The sequence below is a fragment of the Melopsittacus undulatus genome, chromosome 4 (genome assembly GCF_012275295.1).
Source record: "Melopsittacus undulatus isolate bMelUnd1 chromosome 4, bMelUnd1.mat.Z, whole genome shotgun sequence".
Lineage (NCBI taxonomy): Eukaryota > Metazoa > Chordata > Aves > Psittaciformes > Psittaculidae > Melopsittacus > Melopsittacus undulatus.
Genome location: NC_047530.1, coordinates 65,070,540 through 65,089,246, shown reverse-complemented (window position 1 = coordinate 65,089,246; position 18,707 = coordinate 65,070,540). Strand labels below are relative to the sequence as shown.

General features: G+C 41.0%; 1 protein-coding gene across 3 annotated transcripts; it reads right to left on the bottom strand.

The window, feature by feature from the left end:
* Positions 1–739: 739 nt before the first annotated feature.
* Positions 740–16,058, bottom strand: NRBF2 (nuclear receptor binding factor 2). 3 transcript variants are annotated; one of them, XM_031053145.2, is made up of 6 exons: positions 15,879–15,998; positions 14,115–14,161; positions 13,949–14,024; positions 5,011–5,095; positions 3,441–3,481; positions 740–2,284 (listed from the first exon to the last, which is right to left on the bottom strand). In XM_031053145.2, exons 2-6 carry the CDS (start codon positions 14,132–14,134, stop codon positions 1,568–1,570), a joined length of 939 nt encoding a protein of 312 aa, XP_030909005.2. In that variant the 5' UTR covers positions 14,135–14,161; positions 15,879–15,998; the 3' UTR covers positions 740–1,567. The 3 variants fall into 3 exon arrangements, with proteins under 3 accessions (XP_030909005.2, XP_030909004.1, XP_005153720.1); XM_031053144.2 differs by lacking the exons at positions 13,949–14,024; positions 14,115–14,161 and adding an exon at positions 5,977–6,092 and having other exon boundaries at positions 15,879–16,006; XM_005153663.3 differs by lacking the exons at positions 13,949–14,024; positions 14,115–14,161 and having other exon boundaries at positions 745–2,284; positions 15,879–16,058.
* Positions 16,059–18,707: the final 2,649 nt, after the last annotated feature.

The window sequence follows — 18,707 nt, the reverse complement described above, 5'->3', positions numbered from 1 at the left end:
AGGGACCTCCTCTAATGAACCTGTCTTACCTTTGTTTCCAGAGCTTTTTTTCTAGCCTACAGTCCCTACGCTCCGTCAAGCAAGCACAGGAGACACCAGCTGTACAGAGGTAAGGGGAGAATTTGCACAGCACTAGGGAGCAAAAGGAAAATTGCTGCATTTCCAAGTCTCTTCTGGAAGAAAAAGGTACTCCTGGAAAGCAAGCTTACCTTGTAACAGCACAAAAATAACTTAAAATTGGTTAGTTTTCAACACTCAACATTCTTCATTAACCATTTCATTAACTGCTAAAGTTAACTAATACCTCCACTGCACCTTGTCCCCTTGCCTCCACTTGGGACAATCTGGGTTCAGGTGACACTCCAGCACACAGGGCTGATGGAGCTCAGGGGCAGGCATGAGCTGACCCACACTGAAAGGGCCCGACTGTGAGGAGGGCTCAGGAACCAAAGCCCCAGGTGGGAGTGCACAGCTCTCATGGCACCGTTCATTCAGCTCCAGGGAGCGTATCCCCAGGCAAAACCAAGCACTGCTTCCTTCACTTCAGCCCTCTGGAGGTGTTAGAAGCCAGGCATTGGCCAAGTCATGTCATATGTAGGCAAGGCTCTCTGAATACATCCAGCTTTCCTGAATTTGCTGGATGATGAACACGTAAGTTCAGCAGTAGACGTGTACTAACACTGTTAGTGTAGAATCTTGTTACTTATACTTTGCAACATTTGTAGAGATTTAACACACATTTAGTGTCAAAACACCTTGGTTTTTATTTTCATATCCTTTTTGAATCAGGTTAAGCTGTAAACAATTTCTTTTTCAATCAAATACTGCCAGCTAGAATTACTTCCATTCATGCATCGCTGAAAACAAAAAGGGTATTTTTCCTTAAGTATGTTTTTTTCTTTTTTTAAACAATGTCACTTTATACAGAAACCAATACCTAGATTCAATGCACCCTGATTAGTTATGTAAACAGATAACCCCAAAAAAACCTCGTCAACAGAACTAATTAGTTGGTTCCTTCATAGAATGGAAATTAACATCTCTCCTGACTTCAGGTTAACATGGTCAGGAGTATAGCGTGTGGCACATAAATCCATCTAGGAGGTGTATAAATTGCACGGTACTTGAATTAGCAAAGTTATGCATAATGAAATGCACAGTTTAAATTCATGCTAGAAAGCATTTTTTCAATATGTGGCAGCCAAATGGCAACCATAACAGTTAGGTTCTGCACCATCATTTATGGCATTATAGATAACTATTACATATAGCATACTTTAAAACCCTGAAGGATTTTGTTACTTGAAACATTCTCCAGGCAGTCATTTGGTTTGAAACAATGGGAGAAAGACTGAAAATCTTGCCACCTTATACCGATTATGGTACCTTTGACTTTTATGAAGTAGATCAGATATGATGCGTATTTCACAGTAACAAAGTTGCTTTAATGCCTTTTCTCCAACAGCAGGATTGTGTTAGATGTTTCTGCCCTCAGATATCACAACTGTCCTGGTGGTTTTCCCTTTTCTTAAGTTTGAGTAAGTACACTGAGTACTTTTCCTGGTTTTTAACTATTCATCAGTCCTTTCAGTATATCTTCAGAGAGTTCCAGCAGAGGGAGTTCAGGGGATGGGATGTCCAGGGGGGGAAGGTTGGGTATTGGAATGTCCTTTGCCTTCCCAGCAGTTGAGGCAAACTTCTGCCAAGTTGCAGCTGAAGAAGTAGTTTCTGAGTGTTGCTGCAGACCCCACAACTCTGACTTCTCAACAAAGTCAGCATCTACATCCAGCTCCTTGTCTACTGGAGATTTCTGGAGTCTCGCTCTTTCTGCTTTTAAATGCTTATTCTCTCTCCTTAATCTCTCATTTTCAGCTACAAGAAATTCTATGTGCCGCTTCAAATCTGCAATTTTGGTTGCCTGCTCTTCTATTATTGTTTTGTCGTCTTTTGGAGCTTTGCTCCCAATACATGCTTCCACCGGCTCCTTTCTTTTCTGAAGCAGAAACAAGAGTGTATCCGGGTCCCTGTCAAAGACACCCTGAATATCATGTGGATGTTTCTCTGTGGAAGGACTGTATTTCTGAGTAACAGGAACCAGTATGTTTTGATCATCAGAGTCTTCAGCAGACGGCCTATAAGAAGCCTGAAGGTGTGCAGCTATTTCCTTGTCAGCATTCTGCTGTGCTTTCAGCTTTTCCTCCCTCTTTGCCCTTTTCCACCTCTCCTGGATGAGCAGTAACTGTTTCATGTGACTATCCCTTTGTAATTCCAGTGACAGCTGAGCCTGAGTAAGAACAAGATTAAACAATTTAATTGGTGATCCCTAATCCCACCCAAACATTCACACACATAAAGTTACACACACATAAATATTTATATAAACAGCATCACAGCATGCCCAAGGGGGGGGAGGAGCTTTTGTTTTTTCAGATATTAAATCCAACTAGAAGTGCTTGCTGCTTGTACTATGCAACAGATTCAGATGTGTCCCCCAAATTTAGTGTAACTACTGGAATTGTGAAGGAGTTAACACATGGTCTTTTGTTTGCTTGGGTTTTGTTTTTAAGTCACTGACCAGGCTACATTACCTCTGAGAGAAGGCACTAGCTGTTTAACTGACCTATGACCAACACCAGGAAAGGAGTCACTTGGCATGCACAGCCACGCTTGAGTTAAAAACTAGGAAGTATGTGTATGCTTCTGTGATGGTATCTGTATAGACATTAATAACACCCAACACTAAGCAGAAAAGTGCTCCAATGCCAGATATGGTCCCAAATGATTCAGCCATAGTTAATGAAGGGGGTGGCATGGTGGTTAGTAACTCACAGGAACCACCTGGGTAAAAGGCTTCCATTTTCCTACAACAATGACCTTTTGGATGAAAGACAGGTGTCTGATCTTCAAGGGGCATTTGCTTTGATAATACTGGCTAAACTAAAAGCCTGCTGCTAAGGAAGTACTAAGCAGACTACACTGCTGAATTTACAGATAGGTTTGTGTAATAAATAACAAAAGGTGCAGGGCTGCTGTTCTGGAGGTCCTCAGGTCAGGATGAATAAATCCAAAATTACAGACTGTAGCTGAGATGCTCAGCTTTGTGCCTCAGCAGAACAACCTAAGTACCTCACAGCAAAAGTTAAGTATGAAACTAGTTTTATCACCTACTTGAGGATGCCTTGCAAACTAGAAACCATTGTTGGAGAACCCGTGGATGGGTTAGTAGTTCTCTCGTCCCTGCTCCACACAAACTTGGAAACACTCTCAAGGAAGGCTAGCATCACTGTACTTCCAAAACTCTTGGTGCAGCTGACACAAGTTCAGGCAACTATGCAGAGGCTAACGCCCAAGAGGGGTATGATCAATCATGGCACAGTATGACACACAGGCATACAGCAGAGCTATGGCAAATTCTGGCATCTGCTGCATTTTGGTCTCACCTGCTCTGACTGGGTCAGCTTCATAGCATCTGTAAGGTATGCTGCAGAAGAGAAAATTGATAAACACTTAGGAGAGGGTTACAAAACCTGAACGTTTCTATAAAAGCTAAGAAAAGGCCTCAGACCTTCAGTATTCTGAATCCCCACATAAAAGCAGCAGTCCAGAGGCAAAGTATTTACCAGGTTACCGTGGCTGGAAACACCTAATGTTTTTCAAAAGTCTGACAAAAATTACTGTAAGATTATGTAACAAGCACCACACCCTTCCCATGGCATCCTGTTAGCTCAGGTTGTTTCAATTTGTTTTTCAGGGGAGGACAGCAGCCATTTCCAAGATGTCCCAGAACAACTACTTTCCCCTGAAGAGAAGAAACACAGCCAAGGACCAGACTTCTAACATACAACCATTTAAAGACAAAATGGGGTAAGTAAAATCCGCTCTCCCATGGCAAGCCAGTATTATGAAGTCATGCCTTTTGACAAAGAGGTATATAGTCTGTAGCTCTCCACTTCTTTCCTCAGCTTCCTCTCCAAACCAGAAAATGTGCTGGCTTAGTCAGAGCAGCACTTACCTTGCTAGTGCTGAAAATGACAATGTGTAAGGAATTCTTACCAAATACAGAAGGATGTAGAACAGTGGCACAGAGTCATCAGATAAAGAAAAGCAAGATATATTCAACACATTTCTCGGTTTTGTCTTGGTATATGGAGTGAAGGAAACAAGAGAAGTCTGCATATTAGAATGTAAGTGCTATCCCTCATTGCTCTGCCTATTCATAAATACTAAAGAAACTATCAGTTTCTCATTTTATGGTGTTTTCTAGTATTTATGAATGCAAAGTGAGAACGCCTGGTATCTAGGTTACGATGTTCGAAGCAGCCACTTATTTTGTCTCCACACAAGCGCTGTCACTGCAAATGTCCTACTTGTTGCACCAATTAAAACCTTTCTTCTTCTGCCAAGCAGTAGTTGCAGTGTCACACAGCTGACAGATTCCAACACAAATAATTAAGCATGCCTAGTTAAATGGACAGGTAAATGCACTAAGTCTCAGTTAGGAGAGGCTGTCAATCACAGTGCCAAGGCCTGCAATGCAATTTGCTGTTTTGTTCAAGTTCTGGGAAAGCTGAGCTCATCACCTCTTCTTAGTTGTCTTGATTCAGACATTAGGAAAAGGAAGTAAGTTCTCTGCAAGTAAACATTTGTCTAAGTATTTCCTTTATCAGCAGAGAAAGCAGGTGACTTTGGCTATGAAAGCAGTGAAGAAAATACAGACTGTAAAGTGAAGCTGGCTTACACAAGGTTCCCAACTGCATGTTGGCTTCATCTTCGGTCAAGAACTGCCTTCACAGTTTTTTGACCACACCAATCAAAGCAACTTTGGAAACATGTGACTTTAGCCATTCACATTAGGAAAAATGTTTCCAAAAGGGTGCTTGATCTGGACTAAAAACCACATTAACATTTTAAGAACAAAAATTCTGCAAGTAACTACATCTTTTACTTTCATGAAGCGTGCAGATATAGAAACTGATTTTAAGATATGGCATGTAAGAAATTCCTACTCACCAGCAGCTTTTTTGTGACATGAAATTGCTTCTTCATATTTTCCTGCTGCTAACAAACGGTCTGCTTTTCTGCTCTGCTGGTGAGCCTTAAATGGAAAAGAGCATTACACCAATGAGTTATTTGACAAATAGTTAATACCTGTTTTGAAAAATAATCAGTACATCTAAGAAACCTGTACTGATTCCATTTCTCAGGCTTTTAGGCTCAGATCTCCCACTCCCTTCCAAGCTTTATAATTTGATTTCTTCTTTAATACTACCTTACAAAAATCTGTACTGCACAGGTAACAACTGAAGTTTGTTAATGCAGCAAAGATGGTGTACACAACAAAATCCTTTTTAAGCTGTTCCTCAGAAAGCACATGTTCTTCTTTGTAGGCAGGCATTTAATGTAGTCATGTAAAAAGACCAGTAAGCCACAGGAAGTTATGAGAAGCTGTGAGTATTTAGAACCAATTTATCTGTAAGAATGCAATATATTTGACATATGTTATAGTTTACAGCTGGTTAGACATTTTCTGCTGCCCTGTGCCCAAGAGGCTCTACCTGCTGGGTAAAGAAACTGCGAAAGACCTTTGGTTTTTTTGTTTGCAGCTTACACCATTTAACAGAAGCAGCACAGCTATACTTAAAGATATCAAAGTTACGCTGTTGCAGTACAACAGTTAAGTCTATACTTGTATTTGTAAACCACTACAGAGATGAAGGATGCTGCTGAAAGCAAACAACTGATGCAAGTATTTGCATATGTTCAGTGAAAAACAACACTGCTTAACCTGCACTGCAACATTCATGAAAGCGAGTGGTTTTGTCATTACTAAAATACATAAATTTTATGGTATTTCCTCTATCACAAGCTGTATAATACAAAAGGCTACAATCACTAACTGGCAAGACTGTCAATAATAGAGAGTATTCATGAGTGTTTGACTACATAGTCACTTTGAAGTAAACAGACATCAGGTACCTCGCATTGACTGTGAAACAACACAACACACTTCTGAATCTGAAGGAAATGCTTGCCTGTTTCTTTAAAATTCCTGTTTCCCAAGAAAGCCTTTACCAAATCCATACTGACGGAACCTGTAAGGGAAACAGAGCTGAAAGCCTGAAACCTGCCTCTGTAATTCTCTCTCTGACCCATACAGATTCTGTTCCCCCTCTTCACCTAAAAACATATCAGACTTCAGATGTTTGGTGAATATAAGTCACCAATTCACATTACACATGTTCTAGGATCAACATAAAAATAAGCACATTGGTCCATATCCAAAGATGCCAGAACAGCTGTCCTTAAGCAATCTCTAGCAGTTATATCATTGCATTTAGACCCTTGGCTTTTCTAAACCTCACTTCATATGCTAATATGAAGTGTTATTAAAAAAAAAAAAACATGACTCCTTGATTCTTCACAACAAATATTCTGGTTATTTCTTCTTCTTTACCTTCATTTAATCCTCAGAGTACTGTCAGCATTCCCTGCTGCCTCTGCTCTGAGTCTTAATAACCTCAGAAGAGGAAGTGTTTTCCTATTGGAAAACCATCTATTTTATGGTCTTTTTCTACGGACTCCTACAACTGACATATGCCAGAAGGATAAATTTCTTTCCCACAGGAATGAACTAACAGTATCAGCTCATATAGAGCCATCTCCTTTCTTATTCCTGGCAGCTCATCCAGTTACAAATTAGCTATGTCATAGACATAAAAACACCCAAGCTAGCTCCTTGCAAAACAATTTTTCAGTAAATTAGTACTGATACAGCTACTTCTGCAAACTGCATCGGCAGGTCTAAAAAACAAGAGAGGAGGAAACAGGGTAGCTCGAAACAGAAGAGCTAATGAAGCAAGTCCACAAGCCAGGGGCCTGGATCCATTTATTAGTTTCTGCATAGAAGAATTTGAGTCTGATTGTTTTCAAAGGTTATTTTCATATGTTGTAAACTCCTGGAGCATGATCTTACTCAAATAACTTAAGCACATGCAGAACATTTGAGGACAGTCAGTTGCTACTTGATTGAGCAATGAAATTATTTCCATGATCAGTTAACTCCCAGTGAAGCTGAAGGGAGTCTGAAGAACTTGGGCTAGACTGTGAATGAAGTTAGGAAAACAACAGTCCAGAGTTGCTAACAAAACAAAAAGCTAGGATCCTCTGTTTACAGGATCAAAATACCTTTCTTGCTGTTATGTCAAAATATATAGATGTCAGGTCATCTTATTCTGATCCAGAGCGACAGACCTCCCCAGTGGAAACAACAGGAACCACAGCTGAGAAAAATCAGTTTCAGGACAGACAGTGTAAGAGAGCAGCTTGTGAGTGAGAAAGGTGTTTTGCATTCAGTCATGGGGGAGGAATTCCTCATTTTGTATGTCTTCCTGCTAGTGTGACAAGAAAATATTTGCTTAATTATTCTACCCTGTGAGTGTTTGTTCCAATTAGTTAATTGTGGAGGGACCAAGGAACTTCTGCACTTTTCATGGTAGATTATTCATCACCAGCATTTTGAAGAAATTAGTGGTACTGTTTTCTAGCAGTAAGTGATGAAGCTGCAACAGAAGTACTTGGGTGCTTAATAGCCATGTATCATGGATAAGCTTGTACATCTTGTCTAGTCTGCTAGTTTACTCTTAGTACTCAGGTACACTTAGCAACACAGCATCCAACCATTGTCAGTAAATCTATTTTGAACTCAGAGTGGCCTGCATCACATTATAAAATGGGCAATGGAAGAATTGGTCCTTTATCATAAAGTGAAAAAAATGGCTGTCAAGTTTATCCCTGGTCTGATGTAATGCTAGAGGAAGGTGTTTACACCAACAATTCTGGAGCTGCTATACTAGCTCCCAACAGATTCAAGCAGGACTGTTTTGACTTTGGTCCTGCTGCTGTGATGACAGAAACAGCTGCTGCATAACTGCAGTGGGTTTATATATCTGATTTCTGTTTGCTCTTCCAGTTGCAGTGCTGAAAATAAACATAGGATGTGGTGTAAGAATAATTATAATTTATTAACAAGCTATGGAATTGAAGGGGGGAAGCAGGTTGACAATTACTTCCAGATGTCCCTCCCAGTCCGGATGAGCAGGAATTCCCAGTAAGCAAATGGACAGGTATAACAATTTGACTCTAGTAAGAGGAAGTGGATGTGGGTGAGGCATGACCAAGCTAAAAAGCTTCCCCAGCTTGCTCCAATGTATTTGGTTCATAAGGAATTTGTGCATGCCTTATTTGAATCACTCTGGATCAACTACAGAAAGCAGGTAAGCTAGAGAGCTTTCCCCAAACTTTCCAAGTGTAGCTGTTGTTAAAGGATAACACCTGCATCTTTAAATTTGTACCTCCATTACAGATAAGTGCTCCTGTTTGATTTTTCCACCTAGCTAGTCCAAATCACTGCCTGTGTAATCTCTGAACAACAGAATCAAGCCATCCTCTAAAACAGCAAAGCATGTCTCTTTGCCTTGAGCTTTCTGTAGCAGCCCAAAAATTAACACTCAACTTCTTCTTTTTCCAGCATAAACTAGACAATGATATTGCTGCAAGCCATGAGAAATGAAGCTGTAAGGCCTGCTTACCAGATGTCTTACCACTCCCTCAAACTCAATAATAAAAATGCTAGGTTTTTTTCAAGAGGTAGTGTGCCATTACAACTTAAAAGTATTACAACCATATGATCCTATCTTAGGTTGGGGGAATAAAAAAAAAGCAGCTGTTGCTTTTCTGCTACGATTCCAGTTGATAGCTAGCTATTATAGAAAGGGGAGCAACAGGAAAAACCACACTCAATCCTACAATATTTTCAAAAGGTAAATGTAGTACTACTAATTTTCAAACAGGGTACACCTACTGCCCTTTTTTAAGCCCAGTAATTTGCAAAAGTCCTCCTGTAGCTGAGCCAGACAATCTTGTGTATGTTCTGTTTTAGTGCGTTCTCATAATGGGAACAGCTCTTCGTTGGACAAAGCCTTGCACAAGATGTTAAGCTTACATCCTTCTTGTTCACTGCAAGAGACTCTCTAGAAAGTGATATATTTTAATATGATTATGAAGCACAGATTACAATGCCTTACTAAAAAAGTTACAAATGAAGGCAGGAAAATCCAGCTGCTACATGATGGGGCCTGACAAAAGCTAACTGCAGAGAAGTTCTGCCTACTAGAACAGTTTGTAAATGTTTTAACTGAAACTACTGTTTGCTGCTAACATAATCTATTTTATGCTATGGACTGTGTATAGCAGTTATCCTTCTTAGAAGGGATAAATACCTATGCTCTGCTAATGCTGAAAGCAAAGATTAAGGTATTTTTTTGAATTATGAGGGATCTGTCTGGGGATTTATTTCCTCAGGGATACAGGGCTGCTTTCCTAAGAATGTATAAGGAAGAGTCAGAAAGTGCACACTGCATTGGTTCCATATTGTACAAAAGAGTTCTAAGTATATTCCTCACAGATATTTACAGCAGCAGGCCACAAAGAGTAGGATAAGATGGTGGACCATTGTTCCCCCCACCCCACAACAACTCTCACTGCTACACCTACAGAAAACTTTTCCAAGCCCATACTTAGTAGGAAATAGTGTGCTTAGAAAGGTTTGCATGCATATGTCTACATATATATTGAAAAATTCGATTAAGAGAGAACACAACTGATAAACTTGGCCACAATTTTTTAAATAAGTGCAATAATGATGAATAAAACTCTGGGTGACTGTGGAAAACAGTGTCTTTACAGGCAGTTACAGTAAAAGCATAAATAATAAAGAGTTGTACTGTTACTTAGGCTAAATAATAGGAATATATTTGCCACTAAGCCTAAAGAAATGGTAATGTATAGTTTTATCAACAGAAGAAAGCCCCCTTAAAAATGCTCTTTGTATTCTGTACAGAAAGACAAAGTTGACAGAAGGAGAAACAAAAAATGGCAGAACCTGTTGTAGCTGCCTAACCAAGACCACTAGCCACATGTTAGCTCAATTTTTTGCCTTTGAAAGCCTGACAGAATAATGACTCAACTGTAAATTACAGGTTAGTGTGACTATAAAGCAAAACAAATATGTGAAACTCTCATGAGAATGTATTCTCAGTATTAACAGATTCCTCACTCACTTTGTACTGAACTGCAGAGATGCTGAAATTCATCTCTCTTGTAAGCAATAGTAACAGAATTTAAATACATGGGCAGACAAGCAACCAGTTGTTTAGCCAGCCAGTATTAATTCACTGACTAGCTCTGAATATGTATATGTTCCTAACCTATTCCAAATTCAAGATAAAATGCTTAGTCTGAGTTCTTTACCCTGCAAATGCAATTAAGAGATCTGATATGAAACCAGTTTGCATTCACCCCGCTCAGGTTAGGTGCAGTCTTAAAAACCTTATACAGGCATAGCTGCAGCTCTTTCCCTGATCACCTGCAACTTCTTTAAGGTGTGGTATCCTTTTACCTATTGCATAGTCAAATCAACCTCATTCTCTTGCTTTTCATCCATTTAATATGATAAAACCACCAAATACTTCAACTTGCTTGCCAGAGCCATTTTGTACACCTACAGTTCTCAGCTGCTTTGGTAATGCTTTTCTTGTCCCCATATACAGTGCTGCAGCTGGTACTACACAAGTCTTGCAAAATGGAAGTTATAAGCTAAATGAGAACAATTCCACTGCCCTGATTGTTTTTGTTTACTATCTCAGCTCCTATATGTAGCCCTAAACCACATGGCTCAAGCTGTTCCAGCAACTGAGCTACACTTCAGTAGGGACAATTGAATCATCGCATCAAATGGTCTAGTAAACAACTTATTCCAGGAGCAGCAATTTCAAACAAGTGGGACAGAAAGGCTTCAGTCAAGTCTTTAAATTGTTAGGCACGCTTACTCAGAGCTGAACTGCGTGGTTTGACGATATGCACGTGATGCCAGTGTGACGCAGCAGAAAGGCACTGCTGGTAGGTACCCAAACAGCACAGATACCAGTGAGGAGATAATGCTTCTGTCAACCACCCAGAGCTTAGCTAATTATGTTACTAACTGGGATCTATCGCAAGCTGTTATATATGCAACATGGAACAGTTCTGTGTTGTGCTTCAATAGTAGTTATATGACTGAATACAGCATTGTAAAGCTTTTCCAAAGAGGATACAACTGATCTGGCTGTTCAACTAAGTATTAGAAGCATCACCTCAGCACTTCCAGTCACTTTACTCAGCAGGTATGCTGCTGCCTCTGTGGGTTCACAGCTTACGTTTTCCTTAGCTGAAATTAATGGTCCCATATAGCTCATGATGATGTTCTTACTAGGAAAACCAAGATAAGGCTTCCACTACTGTGATAAAAACAGACTTTGTGTTAGGTATGTCTATATAACCATACTTCTACTCCCACTACCTGCACTTTTGTTTTCTCTAGTTTGAGTTCAGAATTGAGTGCATGTGCCTCTCTTTTTTTCCATTTTATTTTGGAAAAACACACAGAACAGCTTTCAGGTTAAGCTTTATAAAAAAAAAAATCAAAGAAAACAAACTGGATTCAGTGGATTCTGTAGATTAACATAATATTCCTGGTTTTGAATCAACATAACAGAGATGCAGGCTGACATTAAGTCTTAAACACACTGGCCCATGTATTAAATCCTTTGGTGTCTAGTAAACTCACATAGATTTTATTATCTCTTCCTCCTTTCCCATATTACGTATTTATTCCATTTGTTATCTTGTCCTCATGTGGATGTAGCATTCACCTAACTTTTAAACTTTTTCATAAAACAGACCACTGATTGGCTTGCACTGGAATGGCTGCTACCAATGTCTTAAAAGTATTACTTTTAAAAGCTTCCGCTATATGAGATTCTTGCAATATACATTTTGTTGTGTTACTCTCACCCCAGCCACTGGGCTGTGCTTTCTGTTTTTCACCAGAACAGCTCTTCAAGCTCTTTCCCTTACAGTCCAAGAAGCTTGTAGGCAATATATATTCACCAGATTTTGGATGGCATTTTATTATAAACCATACAAAGTACTATTACTTTATAGGAAGAATAAACATAAGAGGTGGTACAGCTCCTTAGTAAATACTCCATAAGAAAATACTGAGGTATTAAAGCAGAATCTGCAGTTACAAATTCCTGCATATCAGACTGTTCATCAAGCAAGTTTTCTTTCTAGTCTCTTCTTGAGATTGATACCATTTGCCTCATATTTTCACTATGTTACTTCCAAAATTCTGATGGTCAGCAGTATACTGCTGTGCTTCTTAACTTATACTTTTGCTCCTATACCTAAGACTTATGAAATTTACCTCTATGTTTTTGCAGAATAAATTTCAGTCTGCTAAAATGTTGAGATATTGCAGTTGATAGCACTGGACTGTGTGAAACAACTGTACATCTGGACTAGATATCCACTATATGTTTGCTGCAGGTGAAGGGACTGCACTCAGTCCATACCTGTTTTAAGTTCCACAGTACAACCTAAATATTTTTATTTGTAAGGTTGAAGAACTGGTTTTCTTATTAGTAAAAGGATAAGGATCAGGGCCTTAAACCATTCCTTCAGGATCAGATGATGTTTCTCATCTGCAAACCATATAGTAACCTAAAGGGGGAGAAGGAAGGAAGAAAACGGGCCAAGGGAAGAGACAAAATAAATGCTCAGGTATCAGAGCTGCCCCAAAACACTTTCCCATGGCTCTAACAACTCAGTCCATGGCAACAGATTTTGGAAAAGTTGTTTCAATTTATTTGTAAATCATTGGTTCAGTAGAAAAATCAAATCAGCATTTAGTACTGTAGCATAAGTCCTAGAAAGGTTAAAAGAAGAAAAAAATGAGTTTAGGCTCAGCATGATTATAATAACTTAAAATGGGAAAAAAAAACCCAGCAGACCCAAAACAAAATAAAACAAACCCCCAAAACCCCACAAACCAAACAAAAAAAAAAGAAACCAAACAAAAAAACCCAACACAAACTGAAGCCCAAATTCTAAAAAGACAGATCTGTTCTCACTGAAGTCATCAGACCTGAAGCTTAATGATTTAAACTTCCAGTAAACAAAATCCACTGTAATTATAGATTATTATTTTTAAAGAGATCTGGAAAACAAATCAGTATTTGTCTAGTGCTATCTGCATAAGTAAATCAGTGGGTTAGAGAAAGCAAAATGTAACCAAGCTTAAGAAAAAAAAAATCATAGATAGTTTAAGGCATTAATTAAGACCCAGATGCATAAAGATTAAATATTATTTTGCTGGAAACACATCTTTCAGAACATAGAAAAAGAATGTAATTGAAATCAAAAGAATACAATAAGGTACAGCATGCCACCTGTACTTAGCAAGGCCGAGCAAATAGTCAAATACATGAGAAATAACTGAAACTGAAAGCCACCAGTACAAGTCATTAAGTGCAGTTGATGTGATACATGTTCACAGAGAATTTGACAGAGAAACAGAGACATCAGGATACTGCGAAACTGCTACAGATTTTTTTTTTTGTCATATCAGCTTCCAGAAATTTAGGACAGTATTTGTGCTTTCCAGTAATTAAGACTAGATGCCCAAATACACAACTAATGAACAACTTTCACAGGACAAAGCAGCAGCAAAGAAAAGTAGCAAATCCTAATAAAACACCATAACTAAAATATAAATTTAAAAATCAATTTCACAAAAGTTAACAAGCCATGATATATTAAAAGGAGGAAAATGTCTTGTACTTAGGTTACAGATAGCAGATAAATCAGCCCAATGATTAGTGTACCCAAAACTACTTTGTAGTTTAGGGGTTTGGTTGGTTTTTTTTTTCCCTTCATCAGAAAAATGGTTTGGCATTTTTGGAAAAAAGTTGTGCTCTTCCAATCCACAAGAACTACACTTAGGTCAAGAGAAGAGATTTACAGGAGAAGTACATGAAATGCATGACACTGGATACTATTAAAAACTTACATGAACATTCTTACATTGGAGGTTGACACCTTCCCTGAATGCTGTTGCAAATCTGAAACTTGGCTGCAGAGAGAGGCTGTGAATAGGAGAGTTTTGTAAAACTCTATAGTTACTTTTGTTCACGTCCTTGTAAAAATGTAGGCATGTTCTAACTACAGTACTGTACCCATTCAAGCTCTCGTTCATGAAGAATTTTCATGGTTTTCACACAACCTGAAAAGACAGGTCATTTTTCTATATAAGACGATTCATGACTATATTGTGCAGCAGTTTCAAGGAAAGTTTTTTGTATTTCAGGATACTCCTTAAAGGGCAGCAGGAATGTATGCGCAGGCAACTCCATAATTTTCTGTACCAATGTATTATATAGCAACTTTTTTCCTGTATTATTCCTTATGCAGAAGTATCTTGATGTTATTGTAAGTCTGGTGCTAGACTGGTGTAGTAACTGCACACTCCTATGATGGTCAGAGGATCATCAACCAGGCTTTAGTCATAGTCTTGTCACTCCTATACTCCTTAGTAAGGGGTCTGACGAGGAAGCACTACTAACTGGTTATAACTATACTGCCACAAAGTTGCTACTTTCAGCCACTGACTAGAGAAGTCAGTTACCATCTTCTCCTTAGAAGCTCATGCACTAGATACACTTTTAAAAAGGCTTTTACAAGACAGACATACCCAGAGTGGTTCTGCTCTATCAGCTTAGATCCAAATAGACAATCTTCCTGCTACACTTCCAGGCCTAATTTCATGGGTGTTCTGCAATGTCAAATTTACAAGCTTTTCTGAAACTGGAGAGTACAATCCAGAAATACCCGACTCTGTATGAAGCACGTAAAAATCTATCAGGGATGGAGCAAACAAGATTTGATTAAAAACTGACACAAGTCTTTGAGATTTGCATGACAATGGCTAAACACTTTCTGGATTGAGCTAATTCCTGGAAGCATGGCAGCTGTATTCCTGGTGTGCTGCTCCTGACTAATTGGACTGCTGGACCAAAACTAGTTTTTTAAGGGAATGCTCTGTGTGTCACCACATCTGAGGCATAGTCAAGATACAGCTTCTATAAAACCCCTAAGGCACCAGAGAATTAACTGTTCTTTATCCTAGATCTTCTTTATTTGACAGAAACCTATTAATTTAAGCTACTTTAAAATCTGTGAATATGCATTTTTCAGATATCTGTGTTTCAGTTGAAGTTCCTCAGAGATTTGGTTTAAGCAGAGTAATTGCAGCTTTAAGGCTTTAAAGCATTTCATCTTCTGAAATTAAGAGGCATCTAGTCAGTAGTGGGCCCCGGGGGTCTCTAAATTTTTTTAAACTCACATAGATATGTCCTGTGTCACCTAAACATTTCCTTCCAGAACTTCCCTTGTCCTTTGTGCTTGCCATTTGGCCCAGACTTAACACTCACTCCCGCACCCCCTCCGATCCAAACATGCCACTACACGCACACTGCGCTGCCTCCTCTCCCGCGGTGCCCATGCTCATCTGGGCACGCAGCCGCCAGGCCCCAGCCGCGGGCCCCACAGGAACACTGTCCAGCGCTCCGCCGCTGGGCCGTCCCTTGTCCCCGTCTCTCACCCACCGGACCGGGCTGCGGCGAGTCCAGCACCCCGCCGGTCCCCGAAACCGCCTCAAGTCCCGGACAGCCGCTCGTCCCCACTCGCCTCCGGGCAGGCCAGGGCCCGGTGCCGCTGTGGTAGGGCCTGGCACAAGCCCTAAACAGGTGTTGCAGAAACTGGAGGGGGGTAGGGAGGGCCCTATTTACTGCTCAAGTCGCCCTTCTCTGCTCGGTTACCTAGCGGTGGGAGGTCAGAGGTGTAACCCTCTGCCCGGCGCGGCCACTGGCCTTCACACCAGGGCCGGGAGCGGCAGCAGGACCGGCTGACAGGTAACCCTCCCCCCGGCCCCGTGCGCTCACCAGGTTGAGGGGTCCCTCCATCACTTCCATGGACGGCGGGGGCTGCGGGCACATGGGCGCGGAGGCGGCCTGCTCGCCGCTCCCGGTGCCGCCGGCCCCCACCGCCCGCTCCGGTCCTGCTACCGGCGCCTCTGCTCCCACGTCTCCTCCCCTGCGGGGTGTAAACACGGCGACCGCTTCCGCCCGGCCCGCACCGGGCGGCGACTCGCGAGATCTTTCGAGTCGCGCGAGATTAGGGAAGTGTTGCCAGGGCAACAGGAGCCGCTCCTCGCCCTGCCCCTCCCCTCCAACGGCCGTCGGCGGTGCTGCCGGTGCCCCGGTAGGGGAGGAGGTGGTGGGGTCTCGGTGTGAGGCACCGGGTGAGCAGCCTCCTAAAGACGGAGAGGAAGAGCGTGAGACTCGGCACGGCTGCAACCCAGACCAGGGTCCCTCGCCCGCCTCACCCATCCGTCATTTTTCCGCCTTTTTTCCCTCCCCTTTTATTTATTGCTGCGCGAGGCACAGGTCTGCGGCCTGTGGGTGCGGGGAGTTCTGTGAGGAAAAAAGCAGGCGGCCCGGTCATGAGGCGTGTCGGTGGAAGTACCCATCACCGCAGGGCAGCCAGGCCAGTGCCGGTATCAGAGGTCACGCAAGGCAGCCACAGACACTAGTGACAGCGAGGAATACCCTTCCATCGCCAATGATGCGAAACCAACCGGGAGAGCTCAGTGCTGCCCTGGGCGCGTTACCCCAGAGCATCAGGACTTCAGCCTTGGGCATAAAGATAGTCAGGAAGGTGGCAGGCTCCATGAGGTGGAGGAGAAACAGCTATTGCCCTTCGTGGCCCTTCACTGCAGGAACTGTGCACAGTATATAAAAACAGGTAACAATGATAGTAATAGTAAAATCACCATGTATGTGCTAACAATATAGCAGTATTAATTATTCAAAATAAACTTTCTTGAGAAAGATCAGCCAAGAAGGGCTAACTTCCTGAGTGACATGATCACCCTCTACCATACGACATTGTGTCTTATGAACACTATAGAGAAGAAAACGGCCATAAAAGGGTTGTGTAGAACTTTCTTAGGTGGAACTAAGAATGGCATTAGTTCATAGGAGCATGGCAGCTATAGACTGAAAGTGAAGCAAAGGCAATTAAAAAAAGAGAAGAGGATTGGGGGATTTGGGGGGAGAGGGAGCAGAGAGGGGAAAGTTGGGACACCTAGAAAGCAAGAAATAAAAAAGCTAACTAGCAACAAGTAAACTCTAGGATTCCTTTTGTACCCTTTGTAGATGTGATCCTCAGACATGAGTGGCATCTGTAGGTCTCTGAGGGAGTCTGTGTGGCCTGACTTGCTGTAGCTCTTGGCTATCCCTGTGCTATGGGGACTAGCTTTGCAACACAGGAGTGCTGGGGGGAGTTTTCTTTCCAACATATGTGGTTAGATAAGATAATCTCTTCGGGCAAGGAGCTTCGAAAAGATACTTTGCTAGTTCCTGTTTTCATTTACAAGAATTTATCTATCACTTGGTTTAATTATGTATTACTATGTCAGATCCTAGAGTAGTTTTGATCTAGAGCCTGCTGATTGCGTAGTAGATAGATGAAGATGTCCTGTATCAGTCACTGAAGGTATAGGTCAGCCAGGGTGAAGAAGAAAGGCTACTTGGTGCTTCTCTGCCAGTAATTACACTCAGACATATGATAATATTTAATTGTTCTGCTGAACCAAACCATTGTGCTAGATATTACATTACACTGGCAGTTAAATTGTGTACTGTCATGCTGTCATTTTTAGCCACTTTACTAACCTTTTTTCACCTTTGGTGACTGAACTTCATAGTCTTCATGTATTTAAACTGTATTGCTGATCCAATTTTTAATTTTGCATTAAAATTTGACTTTTGACACATAGCTGCATAGCTGACTTTTGCTATGGGCTCATCAGTTCTCCATAAATCATACCAATTTGCTAAAGTAGGTCAAACATTTTTGTAGAAATAAAGACAAACTAGTTCTAAGAAATGTTTTCCATTACTCCTGGAAAGAGTATTTAGGCTCAGGAAAGGTAAGTTAATTTATTGGTTTATAAGAGTGACTTTAATATTTATTTCGAGACAGATTATGTTTAGCAGAAAAGGGAGTAAGATTCTGGGCCAATTTACCACATGTGGAATGGGAGCTAAACAAGTGAGGAATGTTGTATCAACAGAATGTGGGCTTTAGGATCCATGTTGCTAAGTCAAGCCAATGTGTTGCAGGGTGCCTGTTGTTCATGTGACCAGCAGTGGTCATTACTGTTCCTCCAGTAAGGCTGGCAGAGAGTGTAAGCCCCCTGAAACCTGGTGATGCCTCTTCTCATCCAGGGACTGTTAACAAATGCTTAAATATGGCACTTCCCTTGACTTGTGTCAGTGCTTTGTTTCCTATATCTAAATCTGTTAAAAAATTGAAGGCAAATACAAAGAAACATAATAGGACAAGGGGTAATGGATTTAAACTTAAACAGAAGTTCAGGTTGGATATAAGGAAGAAGTTCTTTACTGTGAGAGTAGTGAGGCACTGAAACAGGTTGCCCAAAGAGGTTAGCCCAGGCCAGGCTGGATGGAATCTTGCGTGACATGGTCTAGTGTGAGGTGTCCCTGCCCATGGCAGGGTGGTTGGAACTGGATGACCTTAAGGTCCTTTCCAACCCTGACTATTCTATGATTCTATGACAAAATTACTTTTTAAAATCTCATGTTTTAAAAGCTGCCACAGATATGCAGGATTTGTTTCAGAACCATCAATGTTGCCATTTGCAACACTGTATTCAAGTTATTCAGTTTCTAATGTGATTCTCTCTC